The 21,403-nt window shown below is 52.0% G+C and overlaps 3 protein-coding genes across 7 annotated transcripts; 2 read left to right on the plus strand and 1 right to left on the minus strand.

Moving 5' to 3' along the window:
- Positions 1 to 58: 58 nt before the first annotated feature.
- apba2a (amyloid beta (A4) precursor protein-binding, family A, member 2a) lies at positions 59 to 5,867 on the minus strand. 4 transcript variants are annotated; one of them, XM_029841945.1, is made up of 13 exons: positions 5,705 to 5,867; positions 4,710 to 4,799; positions 3,289 to 4,490; positions 3,131 to 3,208; positions 3,013 to 3,052; positions 2,794 to 2,939; positions 2,327 to 2,413; positions 2,069 to 2,254; positions 1,794 to 1,973; positions 1,471 to 1,683; positions 1,173 to 1,292; positions 942 to 1,082; positions 59 to 692 (listed from the first exon to the last, which is right to left on the minus strand). In XM_029841945.1, exons 3-13 carry the CDS (start codon positions 4,465 to 4,467, stop codon positions 621 to 623), a joined length of 2,442 nt encoding a protein of 813 aa, XP_029697805.1. In that variant the 5' UTR covers positions 4,468 to 4,490; positions 4,710 to 4,799; positions 5,705 to 5,867; the 3' UTR covers positions 59 to 620. The 4 variants fall into 4 exon arrangements, with proteins under 4 accessions (XP_029697805.1, XP_029697806.1, XP_011605945.2 ...); XM_029841946.1 differs by having other exon boundaries at positions 2,794 to 2,933; positions 5,705 to 5,866; XM_011607643.2 differs by having other exon boundaries at positions 60 to 692; positions 2,794 to 2,933; positions 3,131 to 3,211; positions 5,705 to 5,865.
- Positions 5,868 to 6,167: 300 nt separating this feature from the next.
- Positions 6,168 to 10,339, plus strand: fan1 (FANCD2 and FANCI associated nuclease 1). Its single transcript, XM_003967739.3, has 13 exons — positions 6,168 to 7,471; positions 7,555 to 7,695; positions 7,813 to 8,014; positions 8,084 to 8,317; positions 8,396 to 8,527; positions 8,604 to 8,712; positions 8,797 to 8,916; positions 8,986 to 9,150; positions 9,231 to 9,393; positions 9,466 to 9,569; positions 9,646 to 9,840; positions 9,934 to 10,062; positions 10,130 to 10,339. The coding sequence occupies exons 1-13, from the start codon at positions 6,427 to 6,429 to the stop codon at positions 10,265 to 10,267; spliced, it is 2,877 nt and encodes a 958-aa protein (XP_003967788.2). The 5' UTR covers positions 6,168 to 6,426; the 3' UTR covers positions 10,268 to 10,339.
- Positions 10,340 to 11,426: 1,087 nt separating this feature from the next.
- Positions 11,427 to 20,890, plus strand: LOC101072781 (disintegrin and metalloproteinase domain-containing protein 10-like). Of its 2 annotated transcripts, none has more exons than XM_011607641.2 (16): positions 11,427 to 11,602; positions 13,130 to 13,280; positions 13,692 to 13,810; positions 13,888 to 14,046; positions 14,367 to 14,479; positions 14,696 to 14,845; positions 15,429 to 15,521; positions 15,593 to 15,776; positions 16,222 to 16,385; positions 16,493 to 16,676; positions 16,759 to 16,909; positions 16,984 to 17,167; positions 17,250 to 17,358; positions 17,441 to 17,661; positions 17,760 to 17,886; positions 18,266 to 20,890. In XM_011607641.2, the coding sequence occupies exons 1-16, from the start codon at positions 11,536 to 11,538 to the stop codon at positions 18,496 to 18,498; spliced, it is 2,409 nt and encodes an 802-aa protein (XP_011605943.2). In that variant the 5' UTR covers positions 11,427 to 11,535; the 3' UTR covers positions 18,499 to 20,890. The 2 variants fall into 2 exon arrangements, with proteins under 2 accessions (XP_011605943.2, XP_011605944.2); XM_011607642.2 differs by having other exon boundaries at positions 11,428 to 11,602; positions 14,367 to 14,467.
- Positions 20,891 to 21,403: the final 513 nt, after the last annotated feature.

A 21,403-nucleotide genomic window follows, 5' to 3' on the forward strand; every position in this document is an offset into this window, starting at 1 on the left:
CGACAGTCCAGGTTGCACTTCCACCAAATCACAGAGGAAACATTCAAACAAGACTCGAGTTGCGATTATATTGTTAATGTGTCGTAACGTTACATTCATTTGAATATCTTTGATACATTCTTGCATTGGGCGCTCTGGCAACGGTGGCAATCGCCTCATACTGCATGATTCCGAGAAAGAAGATGAGTCTTTGGCCTTCAGCATCATTTAACGCAGCATAATCTGCAGCTATGGTAGCAGATTAGCGTGGAAAACCGAGAATGAATCCCCGTTCAGCGTTTTTAATATATAACATGCATATACTGTAGTAGCAATATGGCCTTCCAACCCCGTCCTTGAGCTTTTACACTTTGTAAAAATGACCAAATAAAAATAAATGTACTCATTTATCTCTCCATAGGAAAATAAGTGTGACCTCAAAGCTGCGTCTCTTTAACACCGGAAAGTCGCGTCCAGTACCGCAGACGGAGTATTCGCATCGTTAAGGCCTTTATGACAAAGCAAAAACCTGAAAGTGAGAACCGGATGCTCCTTCAGGTGCTGTGACGGGAGGCAGACAAAAATAAAATGATAGAAAAATAAATTATCCTGGTGCCACTGAGCAGAACCACGCGGGGCCTCTATATGTAGAGCGGCGTCTCCTGTCCTGTCAGGAGTCGGAACATCACCGCGGGCATCGTCTTCATGTTGATCTGGAGGGGAGGCAGAGAGGAGAGGCTCATTCCTAATCACATCATCTCAATCCAGGACTAATTCAATCCCTAATGCATCACCGGGGGGGCTCAAGATACCGTGGAACCATTTCAGGGAAAAGGAAATTAATTAGCTTCAATAATTCCTTAATTTCGGGTTTTTAACCATGTCAGCCTTCAGAGTCATTGATGATGATGTCGCGTGCGTCCAGTGACCAGGAGGCCGCGTGTTACTGCGGTTCAGCTTACCTCACCCACGGAGACCGACAGCGTTTGGACAATCTTCTCGTGCGCCATGGCAACGACACTCTGGCCGTTAATCTCAATGATCCTGTGGCCAACGCGGACGCCGCCACGCTCGGCTATGCCGCCTCGCATCAGGCTGCAGATCTGAGGGGGGAGGAGAGGCCTTTTAGACAGGCCAGGGGGAGCGGCAGGGCGGCGGCCGCCCTCTCGCTCTGGATGGCGCTCCACACTCACAATGCCGTTCTGCACGCTGAAACCCAGCTGGAACTTGAAATCGGGTCTCTTGATGAGGACGGTGGTGACGGGGGGGCAGCTCACAATGCTGAGTTTGACCTTCACCTGATTCTTCAAACCCTGGACCACAAACAACAACAACCACGGCTGACACGCTGGTTGGGGGGGAAGATTTTCTTCTGTGAGTCTGGAATACATCACCCTAGGCAACCAGGAGAAGGATCCAGGTCCCACGTAAACACTCGAGGACACCTGGTTCTGCTCCTCGTTGCCTAGAGATTCCTGATATGACCCATACCTTGATGATGCCCTGGCAGGTTGCGAGCGGCAGCCCCACCAGACTGGTGTCGTTGATGGACATTATCTGGTCGCCGACGCTGAGTTTCCCAGAGCGAGCTGCAGGGCCGCTGTTCAGCATCCCGGCCAGTATGACGGTGGGCAGGATGGAGCCCCAGCCGGACTCCACGATCACCACACCGAGGCTCTCCCCCTTCTGCTTCTCCACATACACCTACAGCATGAAGAATATTCACCGGTGATACACAAAGAAACGGTGCTTTTCAGGGGACGCGACGCTCTCCGTCACGTTTCATCTGCGGCCAAATGGACAAACAAGCGAACCTCTTTACAGTTGTCTGAGTTTGAGAAATGGACAAGGTCGTCATGGTACATTTCCTGGGAGTTGATGATGTCACTGTATTGTTTCTGGCTCAGTTCTGTTGGGTTGATGCCATTGGCTCGCAGGAATTCTCTGTAGGCCACGCTAAAGGCCTGACCAATGGACTGTGCGATGAGCTGTGCCTGGGGGAAGGAGAAGAGGAACGCCATGAGACAAAGACTGCAGGAAGAACATGGTCGAGAGAAAGTGAAACACAAAGTCAAAGACGAATGCTCACATCCTCGGACTCAAACACGTAGCAGATCATGGTGTGCTGGCCTGTCGCCTCACTGGCAGAGTCAGGACATTCGGGAAAATCCTCCGGTGAGGCCTCGGGCGCGTGTCGGCGGGCCATCAGAACCACGATGCTACCAATGTCAGCAATATAGGAGATGGTACGCAAGGTACTGTCCATCATGCTCTCCTGTGTGTGGAGCAGAAACAGGAATCAGGCAGTTCTCAGACATAACTCACGTTTGTTTGAGGAGTTGCTGACCTGCGTGTCGGCGTTCAGCACTTTGACGGCTTTCGTCGAGATGAAAAGGTCCACTTCAGTCATTATTTGAGAATCTTCATCTTGGCTCTTTGAAATCAAAGTCAAAAAACTTTTATATAGCACTTTTGACATTGTGATACTTTCGTGTCACAATGTAGTGATGGAAGCTGCGGTTCTTCATCAGAGCAAGGGCAAGAGCGCGCAGCAGCGCCGCCGTGTGGTGAGATGGCGGTAGTGCAGCAGGGCTAAACTGCCTTACAACTTGCTTTGAAAATCTAAAAAAAAAGACTATTTCTCCTTTAGTTCCATGGCTAAGACTTAAAAGGCAATTAGCTTGATGGTGGGAAAATCAGCCTCTGATCCTAAAAATGCATTCGTACCTTTCTGAAACACACTAAATTCTGCAACCTTTGGCAGCTACGGATCCTTGGAAAGCACATCAGTAGATGTTAAGAGAGGCAGGTTACCTTGATTTGGCTGACAGCTTCCTGGGCCTGGGACATGCGGACAGACTTGGACGGATTTTTATCGGACAAGACCTGAGTGCAGCCAAGGTAGTTAGCGGCAAAGATGATCCCATCTATAAGGTCTTCTGGCTCACAGGGACCTGGGACTTTCCAGCAGAGTAAACGGCTCTTATTAATAACAGCACAAACGATGGCTCGAGAATAGCGTGGGATAATTACCGTCTTCGAAGCTCGGGAAGGCAGCAGCTTGCTGTGTCTCCTTAAACAACAACATGTTGATAGTTTAGAGCGGATCGACACGCTGTATACGCACACATGCAGCTGAAGAGAAGTTAACCTTGAGTGCATCAGTCTCCTCTGCAGGAACGATCTCCCGATTCTGCTCGGGTGGACGCTCGGCACTGCACTTTTCCTCCTGCTGTGCACAATATACACATGTTGTTGACATGGGCTAACAAGGCCGAGGCGACCGTCCGTCTCTGCTCCGCTGGTTACCTGCTGGACCTTTTCCGGCTCTTTCTGTGCATCTTCTCGTGGCTCCGCCTGCCGTTCCGGGACGTGCTGATGAGACTGGGCTGCTCTGACAACCCTGGGGTCACTGTCCGGGCTGGCAGCAGATGAGGGCGTGGGTTCGGGCACAGGAGGCATCTCATGTTGCGGAGCCTTCTGGGTGTTGGCAGGCGAGGGACCACGGCGAGGAGACGGGGGAGGATGCTGCTTGCTGGATCTGGCTTTGCTCCGCACTGAGCCTCTTCTCGAGTCCTTTGAAGAGGTCTTGGGACGCTGATCAGCACTGCAGGTTGTGGATCCTTTGACAGCAGAGGCGACGCGCTCCGTGTCCTCCCCTGTCCCTCTCCTCCCGCGTCCTTTCCCGTGTCTCTCCTTGGAATCCACATGAGACAACTCCCGCTTCTTACACACTCCTGGGAGATTCTTCTTCCTCGTGACTCGAGGATCATCGCCTCTTTTTCTGATTCTGTCTTTCTCATTGTCCTGACAGAGGCGAGTCTTTGTGAGAGCGCTGCTCTCCGTCTCCTCTAAATCCTCTATAAACCTGGCCCCATCCAGGACTTCCTCTATCTCGTCTCCATCACTGAAGAGGAACCTGTTCTCGTGGCCCTTTGCCACGCCCCTCTGGGCTTCATCCCGCGCAGGAGCACAATAGGGCCTAAAGGAATGGCTTCCCTTGTGAGGCTTGACCCCCGATTGTAATCCTTTGAATGTCTCTGTGCTGGGTCGAGATCTGGGAGCGAGCCGGTCCACGGCGCGGCTGCCCTCCTTAATATCATCGCCCGCCGTGTGCTTTCCGTATCCTCCGTCCTCAGGGCAGACCGGCTTGTAGAACCTCGCATCCCCGACGGCCTCTCTGTTTAAATGCAGCACCTCATCACAGTCCTGCTCCACGTCGGAGCCCACGTTGTCGTATTCAGAGCAGGTGTCCTCCATGTCTTGAGGATTTGGCTCACGAGTCATGTAAAACTGGTGTGCAGGCACGGGGGGAGTCAGGTGGTCGTTATCACCATTAATCAAGGCGCACAGCGTCTGCTCTGATGCCTCGCCCACCAAACGCCGCTGATCTTCTTCGCTCTGCGTGCTAACCCCCGAACCGGAAGGCAGCGCAGGGCTGGTAGCCAAAATGTCAGAGATGGCAGCTGCTCTCTTTCCATGAGCCATAGCCGTCCTTTAAACCCTCAACTCTGAAAATGGATACACTGAAGTTAAAGGTTTGCATTATTTAAATGGGGGAAAAAAGATTAAAACACAGATATTCCCACAACTAAACCGTAAACTGAGACTGAAACAAGCTTACATTAGCACAGTCAAATGTGAAGACCTATAAAGAGCTAATCTGTTAAATTGTGAAGTCGTCATTAGCAACGTATGGGTGCTGCAGGTATCAGAGGTCAGGTAGGTACCAGATTTATGATCCATGTCTCGCTGGCCTCTGACGACGCACTTTGGGGAAGAGCACATCATTCTTCTGACGTCCCGCTACAACAATTGTCCTTGTCAAGACAGATAACACATCATTCCACAGCTCATTAAGGATGCAAAAACAGCCCATTTCGTGTTTTGTAGCTGCCAAATGACTGAGAACTTAAACACGTAGTTTCTCTCAACACCTAAACTACCTCAGAGGTCACTGAAATTTAAATCAAATAAAATCTGAAACAGAACGCGAGTGTTTATCTCTGACAGAAATGCACAAAGAAAAATGTGTGCAACTTGGAGACGTGGCAGTGTGTTGTTGTTTAGAGCTGTTCCATCTCCCTCGGTGCTCGGCGACATCCCAGCCTCATTTTAACAGGAACTCCTAAATATGTGAACTAATCCCGGCAGCTCACGGCGTTGATCAGATAGTAATGCATGAGATTATGGGATTAATCTCCTCTATTACACTGCAGGCCTAATCATGCTCTCCATGGTGCTGAAATGGCAATTATTGGAGAAAAATAAAACAAGGTGTATCACAGGCGCGCACGGTGTCGTTGCGCACACTTCGCCCTGCCCTTGGTGATTTGCGGGTTCTGATTCGGGCTACGACGAACTTTTGCCGCATTTGCAGATGTTTGATCCGGTTCCACGCAGGCGGACTTCGCAGTCACATGCTATCCACATACATTCGGATGTAGTTATGGAGCGCGCACACGCCGCCATGGCGATGGAGCTGACTCCCACACAGGCACACACGTACGCAATCATGCACACACGCACAGACACGCGTGCTTTCCACAACAGGAGACGATCCGGCGGCTGAGATTCACATCGACCTTGATTGACACCCGGTTTGGGGGCTGATGCATCAGAGGACCTTCAGCGTCGTCGTCCATTGTCGGAATCCGCAGAGGCCCTCGCGCATTTAAACACCTTTTATCCACATTGGTAATAGTTGATTCCATGTGGTACTTACCGACAGCGGCCTTTTCGGTGGTCTTCCCGCTAAAATGCCTGTGTGCATGGGCGATTGTGCTCCGGAATGGTGATTTTTGAATAAAAGCCGCACAGCAGCCCTGGAACCTGTGTAGAACATACGCTGCCCATTATCATGTGCTCGCAGTGCTCAAACCCACGTACACGGAATCAGAGTGAGCGGCACCGTCAGATACAAAATCAAATACACACATAGTCCGTTTATCTTATTTAGATTCAAAGTGTTTCTTATAAACATTACAACAAATAAACATTAATCCCACTCGTGTGCGCTGGCCACTTATTGTAAACATGATTCATTTTGGTGTCACGATTAAAAAGAATTAGATATTCTTTAACGTAAAAGTTCTATAGTTAGACAAGATAAGTTAATATATCTATTTTAAAAAAAACAAAGACGAACGTTGCTGTTGATCGAGATGGTGCGGATCGATTAATAAGGCTGTTCAATGATTCTGCTCTCGATTAGTTCTGCCTGGGAAGCGGGATTGTTGTTATCCTGCAGATGGAAGCTGTTAGCTCTCGGTGTGCTAGCACATACAGGGTTTAACCCATTTATAAACTTTATACTTATATCTATAAATGGCAACACTCTGCGGTGTCTCTAAGCTAATAGAAGCCATAGAATCTTTGCGAAATCATGCGTCGGAGTATACGAAAAAGGACATTTTCTAAACGAACTCTCATCCGCCTGAGCCCGTCATGAGAGAAAGAGCCAATAAAGACAAACTAAAGCCAACTGTGACTTTGTCCAAGAGTAAGAGGAGTAAGAAGAAAGGCAGCAGTGGAGATGGAGCTTCCACCAGCACCACGACCCCGATCACGTCGTTCTTCAGCAGCCGACCCCCGCCCCGGCTCGCCTGCCCTCTGTGCGGCCACATGGTACCAAGATTCAAAATAAACGAGCACATTGATTTCCAGTGTCAGAACTTTGAGAGAAGCATTTCGGCCTCTCCCGATGTGACGGGCGAGCAGGATGCACGCAGGTCTCCGGAGCCGGTGCAGAACCAAGACGGGCTCAAGGAGCAGACCAGCCCGTATTTCAAAAAGAGCCATTTTAAGAAGGAAAGCCAGGAAAAGAGTGTCGTCAGGGTGCTCGATCTTGGAAGTCTCTCTGCCAGGTTATCCAGGAAACGTCAAAAGATTCCGGAGACAGCGCAGAAAGTGGAGAAACACCATGAAGAGGAGTTATCTTCTGAGAGTCTGGACAGCTCGCAGAAAGAAAACCTACTTCAGAGATTTGAAGGAAACGATAATTGTGTGACGGCTGTTGATGTTACAGCCACAGGTGCACCGGAGGTCCAGCCAGGCTCAGAAACAGCACAAAATCTCCATCACAAAGCATCAGGATGGGAAGAACAACCGGTTTCTGCAGACCAGAACCCGTCCTCCTCCTCATTGGTAAAAAGAAAGGTGGTGTTTTCCTCCAACACGATTGGATCCCCAAAGAGAGCAAAACATGACGGTCAGAAGCAGCCTCACGCCAAAGAGCCGAGCTCCGTCACCACCTCCGGGTGTTCGGTGAGTGGCGGGGATGCTGAGGAGGCCAGTGAAGATGCTCCACAAGCGTGTGGTGTTGAGAGCCGCCCTGCTGCCCAGGAGGTCCGGTTCTCGCAGCCCTCACGGCTTCCCTACTACCTCCAAAACTTCCGCTCCGTACTCGGGGCCGTCCTGGAGAACGAGGACGACAGAGCGTTGTTCAACCACCACGATATGTCCCACGTGCAAGCCTTTGAGAAGCTCTCAGGTATGCCGACACGTCGTTCCTTTATGTTTGATTTTGGGGGACGGGAAGTAAAAGGTGGCCGTCGGGCTTTTTCTCCTCCAAAGTGACGGCGCAGAAGCTCTACGTGAGACTCTTTCAGAGGAAGCTGAAGTGGCTCCAAGTCAGCAAACTGGGTTATGAAGAAATATGCCGCGATCTGCAGCCGGTCGTCCAGGAGCTGGTGGACGGTGGCTTTCTCCAGTCAGGTGAGAAGAAATAATGCATTTAGGTGTAACTATGTTCTTGGTGCAGTAGGTTTGTTCCACGCTGCCTTGTATTCACAATCCCAACATCTGGTCTGCTCACTGGATGGTGTGTTTCAGAGAGCGAGCTTCAGGACTTAGCAGAGGCTCTGGATCTCCTGCCTGCTCCTGAACTCAAAGCCCTGGCTAAGACCTTCCACCTGGGCAGTTCTGGAACTCAGAAACAGCAGCTGGTGGAAGGCCTGATGAGACTCAGCAGGCAAAAGTCCCTCTTCTCCAGGGCCTCCTCTCAAAGCAGCATTGGAGCCGTCATCCTGAGAAGGTAAAGAGGTCCACATGATAGTTCGGCGCACGCGTATTGCACCGATGATCTCACCCTTTTCCCCCAAAGGGCAAAGCAACTGGCGGGTCCCTGCGCTCGATTGTGTCGAGCTCCTCGCGCCGTCTTCTCACGCGTCCTCCTACTCTTCTCTCTCTCGGACAACATGGATGAGGAGGAGACGGCAGCTGGTGGGCAGAGCCAGCTCTTCACCATCTTGCTGGTCAACTCGGGCCGACTGGCCTTCCCAGACTATATAGTAGCGCGTAAATCCAAGGTGTTCCAGGACCGGGAGGATCTCATCAGGTGACAAGAACATGGTAGCATTTATTTACTGTGCAGGAAACCCACGAGAAGTTCTCACCGTTCTATTTGACCCAACAGATATGAAGCGTCCATGAGAGCCCTGCAAGACTTGGCCTTAGCTATGCAGGCAGGTCAGTGGGAAGAAGCTCTGGAGCTTTACACTGCTGCCAAAGGTGTCTGGCAGGAGCTGAGAGAAAGCCTTGACCTCAGGTGACTGAGCCTTTGTTATGGGATGCATCCACAGTTGTAAATATTGTGACGCTAATAATGTTAGCATTGGTTACAGGCACCAGGAGGAGCTCCCCGTGTTCCTACGCAGCTTCACCACTGGTTGGGCCTACACTCGCATCTTATCCAGAGGGGTGGAGGTGTTGCAGAGGTTGCGACAATACGAGGTTTTGCTCCTTTACTACCCCCCGCCCCCGGCCCATTTTCACGACGCACCGTCGTAGTTACGGCGTTCCCCACTCGTGTTACAGGAAGCAGTGGAGGAGCTTCGGTCCCTACTCGGGCAAAGCGTTTTCTGTCCGGACAGCCGAGGACGGTGGTGGGACCGACTGGCCCTGAACCTTCACCAACACCTAAAACAGCCCGAGCAGGTGGGGGCAGCTTCTGTGTGCTTCTCTCCCCAGGCTGTGCCCAGTAACAGCGGATTGTGTCGTTATTAGGCCATTGCTGCTATCAGAGAGGGGCTGTCGGACCCCTTGGTGCGAACTGGACATAAACTCTCACTCTACCAGAGAGCCGTTCGCATGAAGGAGTCCAACAGCTTCAGGAAGTATCGCGCGCAGCTCCGGGACCTTCCGACGCTCCAGGTCAACGACGTGAGACACGTGAGTTCGGCATACGTCCCCTTCCCAAGAGGACAAGCGTCCCTTGTTGACTTTGCCTCTGCCATCCATCCTCTCCGCAGGTAACGATCCGGGGGCAGCTGTTTCCTCACCAGGGGGGGGCGGGGAAATCTATGTTTGTTATAGCGGCTAATGGAGCGCAGGGAGGGAGTGCAGACGGCGCCCTGATATGCTCCGTCGAAGAGCTGTCGTTAGCACATTACCGCCAACAAGGCTTCGATCAAGGTACCCGGACCAGCCTCTGCTTCTCATGTGGCTGCTTCCTGTTTCTGACGCTGATGTTGGGGTTTGTGGCAGGGATCCACGGAGAGGGCGCCACCTTCTCAGCGCTCTTTGCCCTTCTGCTCTGGGACGTCATTTTCATGGAGGGCGTTCCAGATGTGTTCAGATACCCCTACCAGGTGACGGCAGCTCCTTTGGAGAGGTGGGGTGAGTGTGCGGGCGTCCAGTTGATCCAAGCTTCCTGTCGCCCGTCAGGCGTGTCCGCTGGACCTTCACACCGATTGTTTCTATGAGAACCGAAGGGAAGCGATCGATGCTCGCGTCCGGATGCTCCGGGAGGCGCCGGTGGAGACGCTGTGCAGCATGTTGGGAGACGTCTGGACTTCGCAGGAGGGGAAAATGTGCTCCCTGATCAGCTGGGACCGTTTCTCGTGCCTCCAACAGGCGCAGGTACGCCTTTAAAATCACAACCCTAGCAACAAACGCCATGACGGCGAGGTTAGAGCGGAAGGTCATGTGATCACACGTCTGCTCTGTTTGCAGTCACTTGTGTCGTGTTTGGGGGGAGCCTTTTTGGGAGGAGTAATAGCACGGATGGCGAAGGACTACAGACACTGCCGTGCAGGCCTCCCAGATCTGGTGGTGTGGAACACCTCCGACCACACCTACAAGGTCAGATCTCCGTTCTTAGACAAACTCAGTGGTAGCAAACGTGAGATAAACTGTCTTTGTGGTGCAGCTGGTGGAGGTGAAGGGGCCCAGTGACCGTCTGTCCCAGAAGCAACAGATCTGGCTGGATGAGCTTCAGAAGCTGGGGGCTGACGTGGAGGTGTGTCACGTGGTGGCCACCGGAGCCCGAGGAGCTCCTCTGGACTAGTCCACCTGGAACGCTGCTCGACTGATGTGAATAAAGACTGATGTGAATAAAGAAAATTACTGAACACTCGAATAAACATTTTGTCACATTTAATGCTGGATGATGGAAATATCAGGTGAAACAGACGTGACCAGGAGCAGCTTCCTCACAGATGTTCAACCAGGAGCAGCTTCCTCATAGATGTTCAACCAGGAGCAGCTTCCTCATAGATGTTCAACCAGGAGCAGCTTCCTCATAGATGTTCAACCAGGAGCAGCTTCCTCATAGATGTTCGACCAGGAGCAGCTTCCTCATAGATGTTCGACCAGGAGCAGCTTCCTCATAGATGTTCAACCAGGAGCAGCTTCCTCAAAGATGTTCGACCAGGAGCAGCTTCCTCACAGATGTTCGACCAGGAGCAGCTGCCTCACAGATGTTCGACCAGGAGCAGCTTCCTCACAGATGTTCGACCAGGAGCAGCTTCCTCACAGATGTTCGACCAGGAGCAGCTTCCTCATAGATGTTCGACCAGGAGCAGCTTCCTCATAGATGTTCGACCAGGAGCAGCTTCCTCACAGATGTTCGACCAGGAGCAGCTTCCTCATAGATGTTCGACCAGGAGCAGCTTCCTCATAGATGTTCGACCAGGAGCAGCTTCCTCATAGATGTTCGACCAGGAGCAGCTTCCTCATAGATGTTCGACCAGGAGCAGCTTCCTCATAGATGTTCGACCAGGAGCAGCTTCCTCATAGATGTTCGACCAGGAGCAGCTTCCTCATAGATGTTCGACCAGGAGCAGCTTCCTCATAGATGTTCGACCAGGAGCAGCTTCCTTATAGATGTTCGAAGCTAAAGCCTCAAACCTTTAGTTGGTAAGGCTATATTTGCAGGATACATGTTGCTAAGCAACAGGAGTGGGCTGCTCATCAGCAAAGCAAAAGATCTACAAGTTTGTTGTTCGGGTAATTAGAAAATTGTCTTTCTTTGGAAGGGGGGGGGTGGACACTGTTAATATGATGAACGTAATAGTAACATAAAAAAATACTGTTTTACTATACTGTTACTATATCCCCAGTGATGTAGTGGATAGATAAAGATGGACAGTATGAACGATTGCAGGTATGGATGATTATTTTAATTTTACTTTATTATGGGGGGGCAGGCTGCGCTGCGTGGTGACGTCACGGCGCTGAGGAGGAGGCGATGAGAGGAAGCTGCAATAAACACACAGGGCGTCTGCGCCTGGCGAAGTAGGACAATAAAGTGAAAAGGGCATCAATGCTTTAACAATGGGCATGGCGGACGCGCTTCCCCTCAGGCTCCTGCTCTCCGTCTGCCTGCTCGGACACATCCAGGGTGAGTCCGCCGCGTCGCTGCCGGAGAATCCGCCGATCGCGGAGCGCCGAGGCAGCGGGGAGGCTGCTAGCCCGTTAGCTAGCCCGTTAGCTAGCCGAGCGGATCAGCGGGGCCTGCTTGTTGTGGGCAAGACTGCACCCTTTTGCGGCAGAACTCGCAGCCATCCAGCGGCGATCCCGCAGAAGCCGGCTCGCCCCCGGTGCGGCCGCGCGGATGGCGCCGGCGCGGCCGGGGGAGCGGCGGTGCGGTGTCGCCGCTCCGGCTGTCAGGGCGCCGCGGCGCCGCTGTTGCCGAGCGGAGAGCCGCGACAGCCATTGTTGTGGGAGGACGGCGGATTCCGCCCGGGTTAGCGGACCGTTAGCGCGATGCTACCGCGCTAGCCGCTAACGGGCTGAGATTGGGGCAAAAACAAAGAGATTTGGCCGTCGACACCGAACGGAAAACATGCCCGAGGCGATGGCGGATGCGGGATCCGCTGATTATTCGCTGCTTTGCTGCAGCGGCTTCGCCTTTTCTGCGTGTGTGTGTGTGCGTGCGCGCGCGTGCGTGTGTGTGTGTGTTGTCCTTTGTGCTTTTCTTAGTTAATAAAGCGATGCTGTCGCTCGTGCTGTTTGACCATAGCAACCAAATTACAACAGCTGTGATTCGTACCTTGGGATGTGTCAGATATCAGAGGTTGACGGTTCGAGTCCCGTCGTCATTGACATAAACTCGAATCACCTCTGTGGACATGATATCGTGTTCTTATGGGATGCATGTCGGGGTGGCTCCATGCATCCTTCCACATATGGCTGCAGGAGCTGGGGCTCCTCACACCAGGTGTCTCTGCTCCTCTCCCCCCTCTGTCCAATCCGGATGCAGGAGCGGCGTGTTTCCTTTTTATTAACTGGAATTGGTCTGGAGCAGCACAACATCGCCTCCACGGCTCGTTCCTGCCGCTGCCGAGGGCTCCGGCCCCAGCGAGCCGGGTCTCAGGACCTTCCTGTAAGCGCTGGGGGACGTCTTCAGCCACGGCCTTCGCGTCTCGCCGTCACCTCAATGAAAAATGTAATGCTGGAGTCTGAATGTTTGATGTGGCACATGCACAGACGGGGAGCTGAAGCCGCTTCACCTGCCCGCCACTTCTGTCATTTTAAGTGCCAGAGAACTGGGATTACGGACGGTACTAATTAAATTTTCTTACTCTTTAAAGCCGCGCAGCACCGCCTGGGTGATGGAGGTCGCTGAGAACCTTTTGCATTCTGAGCCCACCTCCCACTTCTTTGGTGGCAGCTCAGCAGCTGGCAGCCGTTCGGCTTTATTAACAATTCCACGCCAGTTCCTGTCGGCTTCCTCCGGCGGATTGCGACAGCACATTTCCCACGACCTGCCGTTTACAGGATGCGTTGCCCAAAAACCCCGGCGTCCGCTCATCCGAGCCACTTTTACGGACACGGGCGGATCCGTTCGGTCGGGGTGGCGTTGGGAAAAGCCGGCGTTTTCCTTGTCTGTGCCGATAACAGTCCTTCCTCTGTTCTTTTGACACAGGACACTACAGAAACCCGCTGAACAAGTACATCCTTCACTATGAGGGCCTGTCCTATGACACAGAGCTGGTGCACAGCAAGCATCAAAGGGCCAAGAGGGCGCTCGCTCACGAAGACAAGTTCCTTCATTTAGAGTTCCACGCTCACGGAAGGTTTGCCCATTTCTGTCCCCGTTTGTGGTCGTTTTGCCGGGAGTAAGACCGTAAATAAGCGGAGCCTCGGAAAAAGCTGTTAATGGGAATTCTTCCTGCGTCCCCGCAGAATTTTGAAGCTTCCTGTGATGTGAAATTCCCCTGCTGGGAGATTAATAGCATTTTATCTCCCTAACGTTCGTGCATGCATTAAAAGTGTGTAGGTGTGACATGAAAGCCTTTGAGATGCTGCCAAGCGCGTCTTGGCGGCTTCCTCCGTCCTAACGAAGCCCTTGTTTTATTGCCTCCTCCCAGAAGCAGATAAATGTCTCTGTGTTGGTGTCTGTAGCGTCTCTGTGATGAGCAGAAACGACATCTTCCCTATTTATATCCTGCGCTGTTCCCTTTGTTTCCCTTTCATCCCCCCTTCAGGCATTTCAATTTACGGATGAAGAGGGACACCCAGTTGTTCGCCGAAGATTTAAAGGTGGAAGTTTCAGGAGAGGAGATTCCATATGATACCTCTCACATCTACACAGGAGAGCTATACGGTAACATTTGGGCTGCTCGAGCTTGATCCTTCCCAGTTTTCCCGGAACACCCATTCCACTGTCTTGTGGGTTTCCAGGGGAGAAGGGAACCCTGAGCCACGGCGCCATCGTGGACGGTAAGTTTGAAGGCTTCATCCAGAGCTACCACGGCAACTACTACGTGGAGCCTGCCGAGAGATACCTGGACGGGAAGAACGTGCCCTTCCACTCGGTCATCTACCACGAAGACGACATACGTAAGTGTGGGCGGCAGCAGCACCGCTACTTTCTATACGTCGGGCCGGCGAACGGCAGGGTTAGCTAACACATTAGCGCAGCCTTTCTCTATATAATGAGCGCTAAGCTCAGTTCCCAAACTTTAAATGCCACACAGCCGGGGGGAAATGAAACAATAACTGGCTAATGTAGCGGCTCAGGCTGCAATGCTAAGCTCCAGTAGCGTGTAAGTACATCCATTAGCTCATCATTAATAGCGCCCAAAATAGAGTATTAAGCAGCGCGTCTAAACATTGTGTCCTGTAATCCTGACGGTGTTGTGTCTGCCTGACATTCTCAGACTACCCTCACAAGTATGGCCCCGAGGGAGGCTGCGCTGATAGCTCCGTGTTTGAAAGGATGAAGAAGTACCAAGAGTCGGGCGTCGCAGAGAAGCCCGAGGTGAACTTACACGTATGTGGAAACCACATTCCTGATGTTGGGGGGGTGATGAATCTGGTGGAATCACTGTAATGTTCAGTAATCACACAGTGGGGATTTAGTTTATCATTCTAGACGTGCTGCCGCTGGGAAAACAGCCTAAAAATACTGGCGTTAGCTAGTTAGCCACCTTTTCTTTAGCATCTATATATGTGTGTATGTTTTATTTAATGTCCACGTCCGGCTCAGGAGCTCCACACGGACACAGGCTCCAATAAGCCGGTGCTGCTGAGGAAGAGGAGGATGACTCAGCCAGAGAAGAACACCTGCCAGCTCTTCATTCAGACCGACCACCTCTTCTACAAATATTACAAGACCAGAGAGGCCGTCATCGCTCAGGTGACGCTCGGGCTCGCTCGCACGCCGCCCGATACACATGCACAGATATTTTTAACCAGCCTGTAAATCCTCTTGGCACGACTGAGGTGCCTTTTAAGCAACTCCACGAGTCCCGAGTAACAAACGGACCCTTTTCTCAGGCTGACGGGAGTAAATGGATCAAACCTGTGCTCGCGCACACCAACACGATTAATGATAATTCCAGAATGACTGTGCTCATTATGCTTCCATAGACTCCATCCATGCACGTTGTGGCTCCAGCAGCACGACACGCACGCTCAAGTTGGGTTTATCAGCTTCAATTATTGATAACGTGCAAATCAAAGTTTAATTGGGGGTCGTAATGACGACTGGACTTGGCAGGTTTTAGCTGGGCTCCTCCCGACGTTAGTGGAGGGAATTCTACCACACTTACATCAGAGTAAAGAATCTTTTAGTAGCTCTTTAATGGCAGGACCGACGCTTTTTACATCCCAGCCATTATCTTAGACGTGCAGTGCTTGTGAGTTAAGCATTTATTATTGATGCCTCCAGTCTGCCGGTGCTGTGCGGCATGAATCGAATGCACGTGTCACCGTTTCAGATCTCCAGCCACGTCAAGGCCATCGACGCCATCTACCAGGGCACCCAGTTCAAGGACATCCGCAACATCAGCTTCATGGTGAAACGGATCAGGGTGAGCCTCGTTCTGAGGGGACGTTTGCACGTTTCCCTTTGTCTCCGCTGAGTTCTGCCGTGCGCTCGTAGATAAACACCACCAGCGACGAGAGGGACCGCTCCAACCCGTTCCGCTTCGCCAACATCGGCGTGGAGAAGTTCCTGGAGCTCAACTCGGAGCAGAACCACGACGACTACTGCCTGGCCTACGTCTTCACCGACAGAGACTTCGACGACGGCGTGTTGGGCCTGGCCTGGGTCGGCGCCCCCTCAGGTACTGACAGATGGCGGATTACAACACGTTTGTGGGGGGGGGGGGTGTCGGGCTGAGGTCGTAACCGAGCTGTGAGATGATCACGTGTTGTTCATTCTGAGGCGTTTCACATTTAAATGTTGATTTATTCGGTTGTTTCGGGTCCGTATGCAGATGCGACGGGTCCCGGCGGCTCGTTTGCGCCGCTCTCGATGTGCCGACGTAGCGTCTCCCGGGCGTTCCGAGCCGCGTTCCCGTTTGAAGTTTTGACGGGAAGCACTGTCGAGGTGTATAATGTGCTGCGGGAGGTTGTTTCTCCTTTTTGGGTTAGCTGGCGTGTCTGGCGTGTTGTGTTCGCAGGAACTCATCGTGTGGGCAGCGAATTGAAAAATGTTTTTTTAATCAGAATGTTCCCGTCGCTGGGCGGAAATATTTATTTGCTGTTATTTGTGTTTTTCCATCCCAGGGAGCTCCGGAGGCATCTGTGAGAAAAGCAAGCTGTACTCGGATGGCAAGAAGAAGTCTCTCAACACTGGAATCATCACTGTTCAGAACTACGCCTCCCACGTTCCCCCCAAAGTCTCTCATATCACTTTTGCTCATGAAGTAGGCCACAACTTCGGCTCCCCGGTGAGTGTGCACGATGTGTCGGATTCGTGCACATCGGATGGGTTTGATAAGCCGGCGCTCGTTGTCCCGTCTCCTCTGGTTTGCTATGATTCTCGTGTTGTTCCCAGCATGACTCTGGGCCCGAGTGCACGCCAGGAGAGTCCAAAAGCCAAGACATGAAGGAGAAGGGCAACTACATCATGTACGCCCGAGCCACGTCGGGGGACAAGCTCAACAACAACAAGTTCTCCGTGTGCAGCGTGAACAACATCACCAACGTGCTGCAGAAGAAGAGGAACAACTGTTTTGTCGGTGCGTCCGCCGGGGTCACGTCCCAAAGCCGCCCCGCCGCCCGTAGCTCGCCATTTAATTGCCATTTCATTTGTGCCTCCAGAGTCCGGCCAGCCCATCTGTGGCAACGGCCTGGTGGAGCCGGGAGAGGAGTGCGACTGCGGCTACAGCGACCAGTGCCGGGACCAGTGTTGCTATGACGCCAACCAGCCCGACAACAAGAAGTGCAAGTTGAAGCCAAACAAAGTCTGCAGGTGGGTGAAGCTCCTCCCCGGGTCCCGCCGCCCGGCCGTGCTCTTTCCCAACGCCTCGCTGCCTGTCTGTCCAGCCCCAGCCAGGGCCCCTGCTGCACCTTCGAGTGCTCCTACAAGGGCCGCAACGAGAAGTGCCGCGAGGAGTCGGAGTGCGCCCACCAGGGCATGTGCAACGGCGTCAGCGCCCAGTGCCCCACGTCCGAGCCCAAGGCCAACTTCACCGCCTGCCACGGAGAGACTCAAGTCTGCCTCAACGGGGTGAGGGGCGGTCGCTATGGTAACGCCGCGTTCGCACCAGTGGGTGTCGGGCCTCACGTGTCCTCATGCTCCTCCCCCACAGGGCTGCTCCGGCTCCATCTGCGAGAAGTACGGACTCGAGGCGTGCACCTGTGCCAGCCAGGACGGCAAGGACGAGACGGAGCTCTGTCACGTGTGCTGCATGGAGAAGAGTGAGTCACGCCATCCCGTTCTAATGGGAATGTTCTTGGAGGGGTCGTTGGATCACGGTGGGATGCTTTCTTCTCCCCGCAGTGAATCCCAACACGTGCAGCAGCACCAGATCCGAACGTCTGGCTCGCTTCTTCAACAAGAAGGAGATCACGCTGCCCGCGGGCTCGCCGTGCAACGAATTCAAGGGCTACTGCGACGTGTTCATGAAGTGCCGCCTGGTGGACGCGGACGGACCGCTGGCCAGGCTGAAGAAGGCCATCTTCAACCCCGAGCTCTACGAGAACATCGCCGAGTGGATCGTGGTACGTGTCTGGAGCGCGACCACGGACGGAGCGCGTGTATTCCTGTCACGCCGGGGGGCCGTTTTCAAGACCCGTTTTCCCTCTTCTCTCCTCTCCAGGCTCACTGGTGGGCTGTGTTACTGATGGGCATCGCTCTCATCATGCTCATGGCCGGCTTCATTAAGATCTGCAGCGTGCACACTCCCAGCAGCAACCCCAAACTGCCTCCACCCAAACCACTCCCAGGTGAGATTTGCCAGGAAACTTCACACTTGAGTGTGTTTTTTTAGACGACTCTAACGCTATATTATTCAGAATTTCTTTTGTTATTTGGTCACGTTGAATTGTCATGGGCCTGTTTGGCCAGTAGGGGGCGATGTGGTCCACAGCTGCCACTATAGGAAGCAGATCGGTCAGTAATTCTCCGAACCTTCCCGACGTCCGTCCTTGTCCTGAAATAGCCTTTAAAGTCCCCGAACAGAACCCGACGAGAGTCATCGTGCAAAACACGTTTGTCCTCGAATATAAAACCAAAAATGTGAAGAAAGCGGGGCGACGCCCCCTCCGAGCCCCGGCAGCAGCGGCCACGCCGACCCGGTGCGACTCACGCCTTATCCTGTCACAGGCACCTTGAAGCGGCGGCGAGCGCAGCAGCAGCAACAGCAGCAGCAGCAGCAACAGCAGCAGCAGCAGCAGCACGGGGGCTCCCAGGCGCAGCACCAGGCCCAGCACCCGCACGGCCACCAGCACAGACACGGCGGCGGACGCCAGGCCCAGAGGCAGCCTCAGCGGCAGGCGCAGCCGCAGAGACACCGCCAGCACCGAGAGAACTATCAGATCGGCCAGATGAGGCGCTGAGGCCCGGCGGCCCCGCCTCCCCGCCCCCCTCCAATGCCTTGGCTCCTCCTTGTGCCTACAGTGGGAAACAAAAGCGTCACTCCATCCAAAGAAAAGCCCGACGCGGCCGTTGCGTCACGCCGTCGACCTGCGGACACAGAGGAGGAAACGCAACCTAATTGGCTCTTTGCGGAGTGGACGCGGCCACCGAACGCAGTGCGATCAAGCATCTTTTTCCATCTCTTCGTTTTATTTTTCTGGCGCGAGGAGCCGAGGAGTTGAGGAACCACGTGTAGCTTTAGTACATTCTGTGCTGTGTTTTCCGTTCTATTGCGACGTCTTCTCGAGTGACACGCTCCGTGGCTGCTGGTGAATTGTTCCGTGCTTTGATTTTTGATTATTTTTTTTTTCCGCCGGGATTCCAGAGACACTCGGTGGGGATTTTGCGGCACTTTTGTGATTTCTTTTTTTCCACTCGTCTAACGGCAAAAGACACAGGCCCCGGTCTCCCCGTGCAGACAGTCCTCTGCATGTGACTGTAAATACTTAGTGTATCATAAGTGAAAACTATTTCTTCTACTGTAAATGTGTAATTCTTCACTCTTTTTTCGTTTATTTTTTGGCTTATTGCTCTCAGGACTCAACACGCAGATGAAGGTCTTGGTCGCAGGTGAGAATCTGGCGACCAATCAGGTGGCTCTCTCTCACTCTCGTTAGGTTTTGATATCGAACAGGTCGCGATTTCCCACTTTTCACTCTCCCTTTTTGTTTCCAGCTTCCTTTTTTTTTTACATTTTTTTCTCTATAATTTTGACTAACACGCGTCACAAGCTAGCGAAGGCGAGTCGTCGGAGCGGAAAGGGAACTCGGGCCGGTTCGGTTCACGTTGTCTTTGTTTTTTTTGTTTTTTTAACTGCCTCCGTTGATTTGAAGGAAGAATAACCACTACAGGAAGCTTACGACGATTCTACCTGTTTGAATATGTAGAGGCGGGATCGAGAAGGCTGCCGTGGCGTAGCGTAGAACGGAGCGTGCCGTGTACCGCGGTTAGTTCGCCGAGATTAATCGACTCTAATGTGGTGTACAGGAAAACTGTAAGATGAATTCATTCTATTATCCTTGAAATAGCCAGTCTTACGAGCTTTTTTTCAGTGTGGGCATGCAGACACATTAATTAAATGTGACTATGAATTGACCGAGGTCTGTATATGTGTGTCACTCTACACGGATCCAGCGCAGCAGTATTGTAACGCCGCTCACACTTTCTTAGGAGTCTTCACTAACTTCACCGTAGGCGAGCGTCCGTTCCGTGAGAGGAAACCCTCTGCTGGTCAGGTTTGCATCCAGGACCCAACAGTTTATGCAGCTGAGATTTTCTACCACACAGGGAGCAGCTAACGCTACTAGCACTACTTTAAGGAGAGGATGCCTGACCTCCACCGGCTCCATAGCATGAGAGACCCGGGAATAGAACACGACACTAACCAAAAGAACCCCGACGTGTTTCTGTAAAAGCCGCCATGGGATTTACAGAAGCCTTTTCTTGTGCTCCAGCTTTATATTTTCTGAATGCATGCAATAATCACCACGGGTCACATCGCAACACTGCCCCCACGGTTGGAAAAGTCCCGAGGATTCTCCGGGTGGAATCGGCAGCTCGGAAGCTGCGCTGACTTTTCTTTGGAGTTTCATCCTCTCGGCCGCATCACGCTCTTTTAACCCCGCAGAATTTACGTGTATACTTGTACAGTACTTTCAAAAAATTAGCGTTTCATTTAAAGAAGAAAGTTACATTTTGATATATCTCTTGCTTTTTTTTTTTCTTCTTCTTCTTTTGGTTGTTTTTAAAGAAAATTTAACTCCAGAGCAAAATGTTCAAAGATGTATGTGATGAACTTTCTTTTTTTTTCTTCTCTGTTTTATTTTCTTTTGTTCGTCTCTGTGCTGGTTAAAATCACGTTTTTTCTCCGCCATCGTCAGCGATTTCAAACAATTGAATGTGGTGGAGCTCAATGTTTAACATTTCCTTTTGGCCTCTGCCTCCTGTCTCCCCGTTCAGGTAGAAGAGCCGAAGAACAATGCCTGTAAATTTACTTTCCTTTTAATTTTGTCGTCTTGGTCCGAAGGAAAACACAGTTTTTAGATAAACGTGCACTGAAAAAAAAAAAGAAGTCCAAATTGATTTGTTGTTGGTAATGGAGGCTGAAGGAACACAAGGTTAAAAAAAAAATACTACTACTGTCTGATTTTAATGTTCACTGTGTTTTATACAGTACCGGAAATTTTTGTTCACTTTGAACATTTTTACTAAAAAATGGAACAAAAAAAAGATTTCAAATTGTATTGTGCAAAGAGATGTAATTTTTTGGGAGTACTTGAAATGCATAAATTAAAAGACCGGTTCCAAATAAAATAGTCCCCTGTTTACTGTCTGCAATGTCTGAGTGTGCGTGTGGTTATTTTTTCCCTGTTTGCAGCCGAAAGATTTTAAAATATTTTATTCTTGTTCAACTCTGATCCAGGGAGCTGGTTGCAGTAGCGTCGGTTGGGCGCTAGGGGGCGCGCTCCACAATCCACAAATCCAAACGGTTTCAATGAGAAAAATCTTTCAATCATTTCCTTCCCGCTGTCCGTGCCAGTGCGGACCCGCAGTGCCATGCGTGTTTGATGCACGTTGTTGCTCTTAAATACGTGCATGTATAGATTTCACCCCCCCTCACGAGCGTGTGATGATGTAATGACCAGGACAGCCCGGAGGCAGCACCGGCACGTGCAGCGGAACGTGTCCGGCTACCGATAATCAATACGGCCCCTCGGCTGCAGATGCTCGGTGTGGTGTTACACGCCCTCCTCGCTCAGCTCGGCAGAACATCGGCCCCGTGTGGGGAGCCCACGCCACATCTGTTGACCAAGCAGAAGTTTCTGC

Source organism: Takifugu rubripes, chromosome 9 (assembly GCF_901000725.2).
Source record: "Takifugu rubripes chromosome 9, fTakRub1.2, whole genome shotgun sequence".
In the NCBI taxonomy this organism is placed as follows: Eukaryota; Metazoa; Chordata; class Actinopteri; order Tetraodontiformes; family Tetraodontidae; genus Takifugu; species Takifugu rubripes.

Excerpts from the sequence above, each read along its gene's own strand:
- apba2a (XM_003967740.3), bottom strand. The coding sequence starts at position 4,467 with ATGGCTCATGGAAAGAGAGCAGCTGCCATCTCTGACATTTTGGCTACC. Across the intron at positions 2,940-3,012 it reads CTTCCCGAGCTTCGAAGACG|TCCCAGGTCCCTGTGAGCCA; the intron begins GTAATTATCCCA and ends TCTGCTGGAAAG. Across the intron at positions 1,974-2,068 it reads ACGTGTTTGAGTCCGAGGAT|GCACAGCTCATCGCACAGTC; the intron begins GTGAGCATTCGT and ends TCCTTCCCCCAG.
- fan1 (XM_003967739.3), top strand. The coding sequence starts at position 6,427 with ATGAGAGAAAGAGCCAATAAAGACAAACTAAAGCCAACTGTGACTTTG. Across the intron at positions 7,696-7,812 it reads CGGTGGCTTTCTCCAGTCAG|AGAGCGAGCTTCAGGACTTA; the intron begins GTGAGAAGAAAT and ends GGTGTGTTTCAG. Across the intron at positions 9,841-9,933 it reads CGTGCCTCCAACAGGCGCAG|TCACTTGTGTCGTGTTTGGG; the intron begins GTACGCCTTTAA and ends CTCTGTTTGCAG.
- LOC101072781 (XM_011607641.2), top strand. The coding sequence starts at position 11,536 with ATGGGCATGGCGGACGCGCTTCCCCTCAGGCTCCTGCTCTCCGTCTGC. Across the intron at positions 13,811-13,887 it reads CTACACAGGAGAGCTATACG|GGGAGAAGGGAACCCTGAGC; the intron begins GTAACATTTGGG and ends GTGGGTTTCCAG. Across the intron at positions 17,359-17,440 it reads CGTGTGCTGCATGGAGAAGA|TGAATCCCAACACGTGCAGC; the intron begins GTGAGTCACGCC and ends TTCTCCCCGCAG.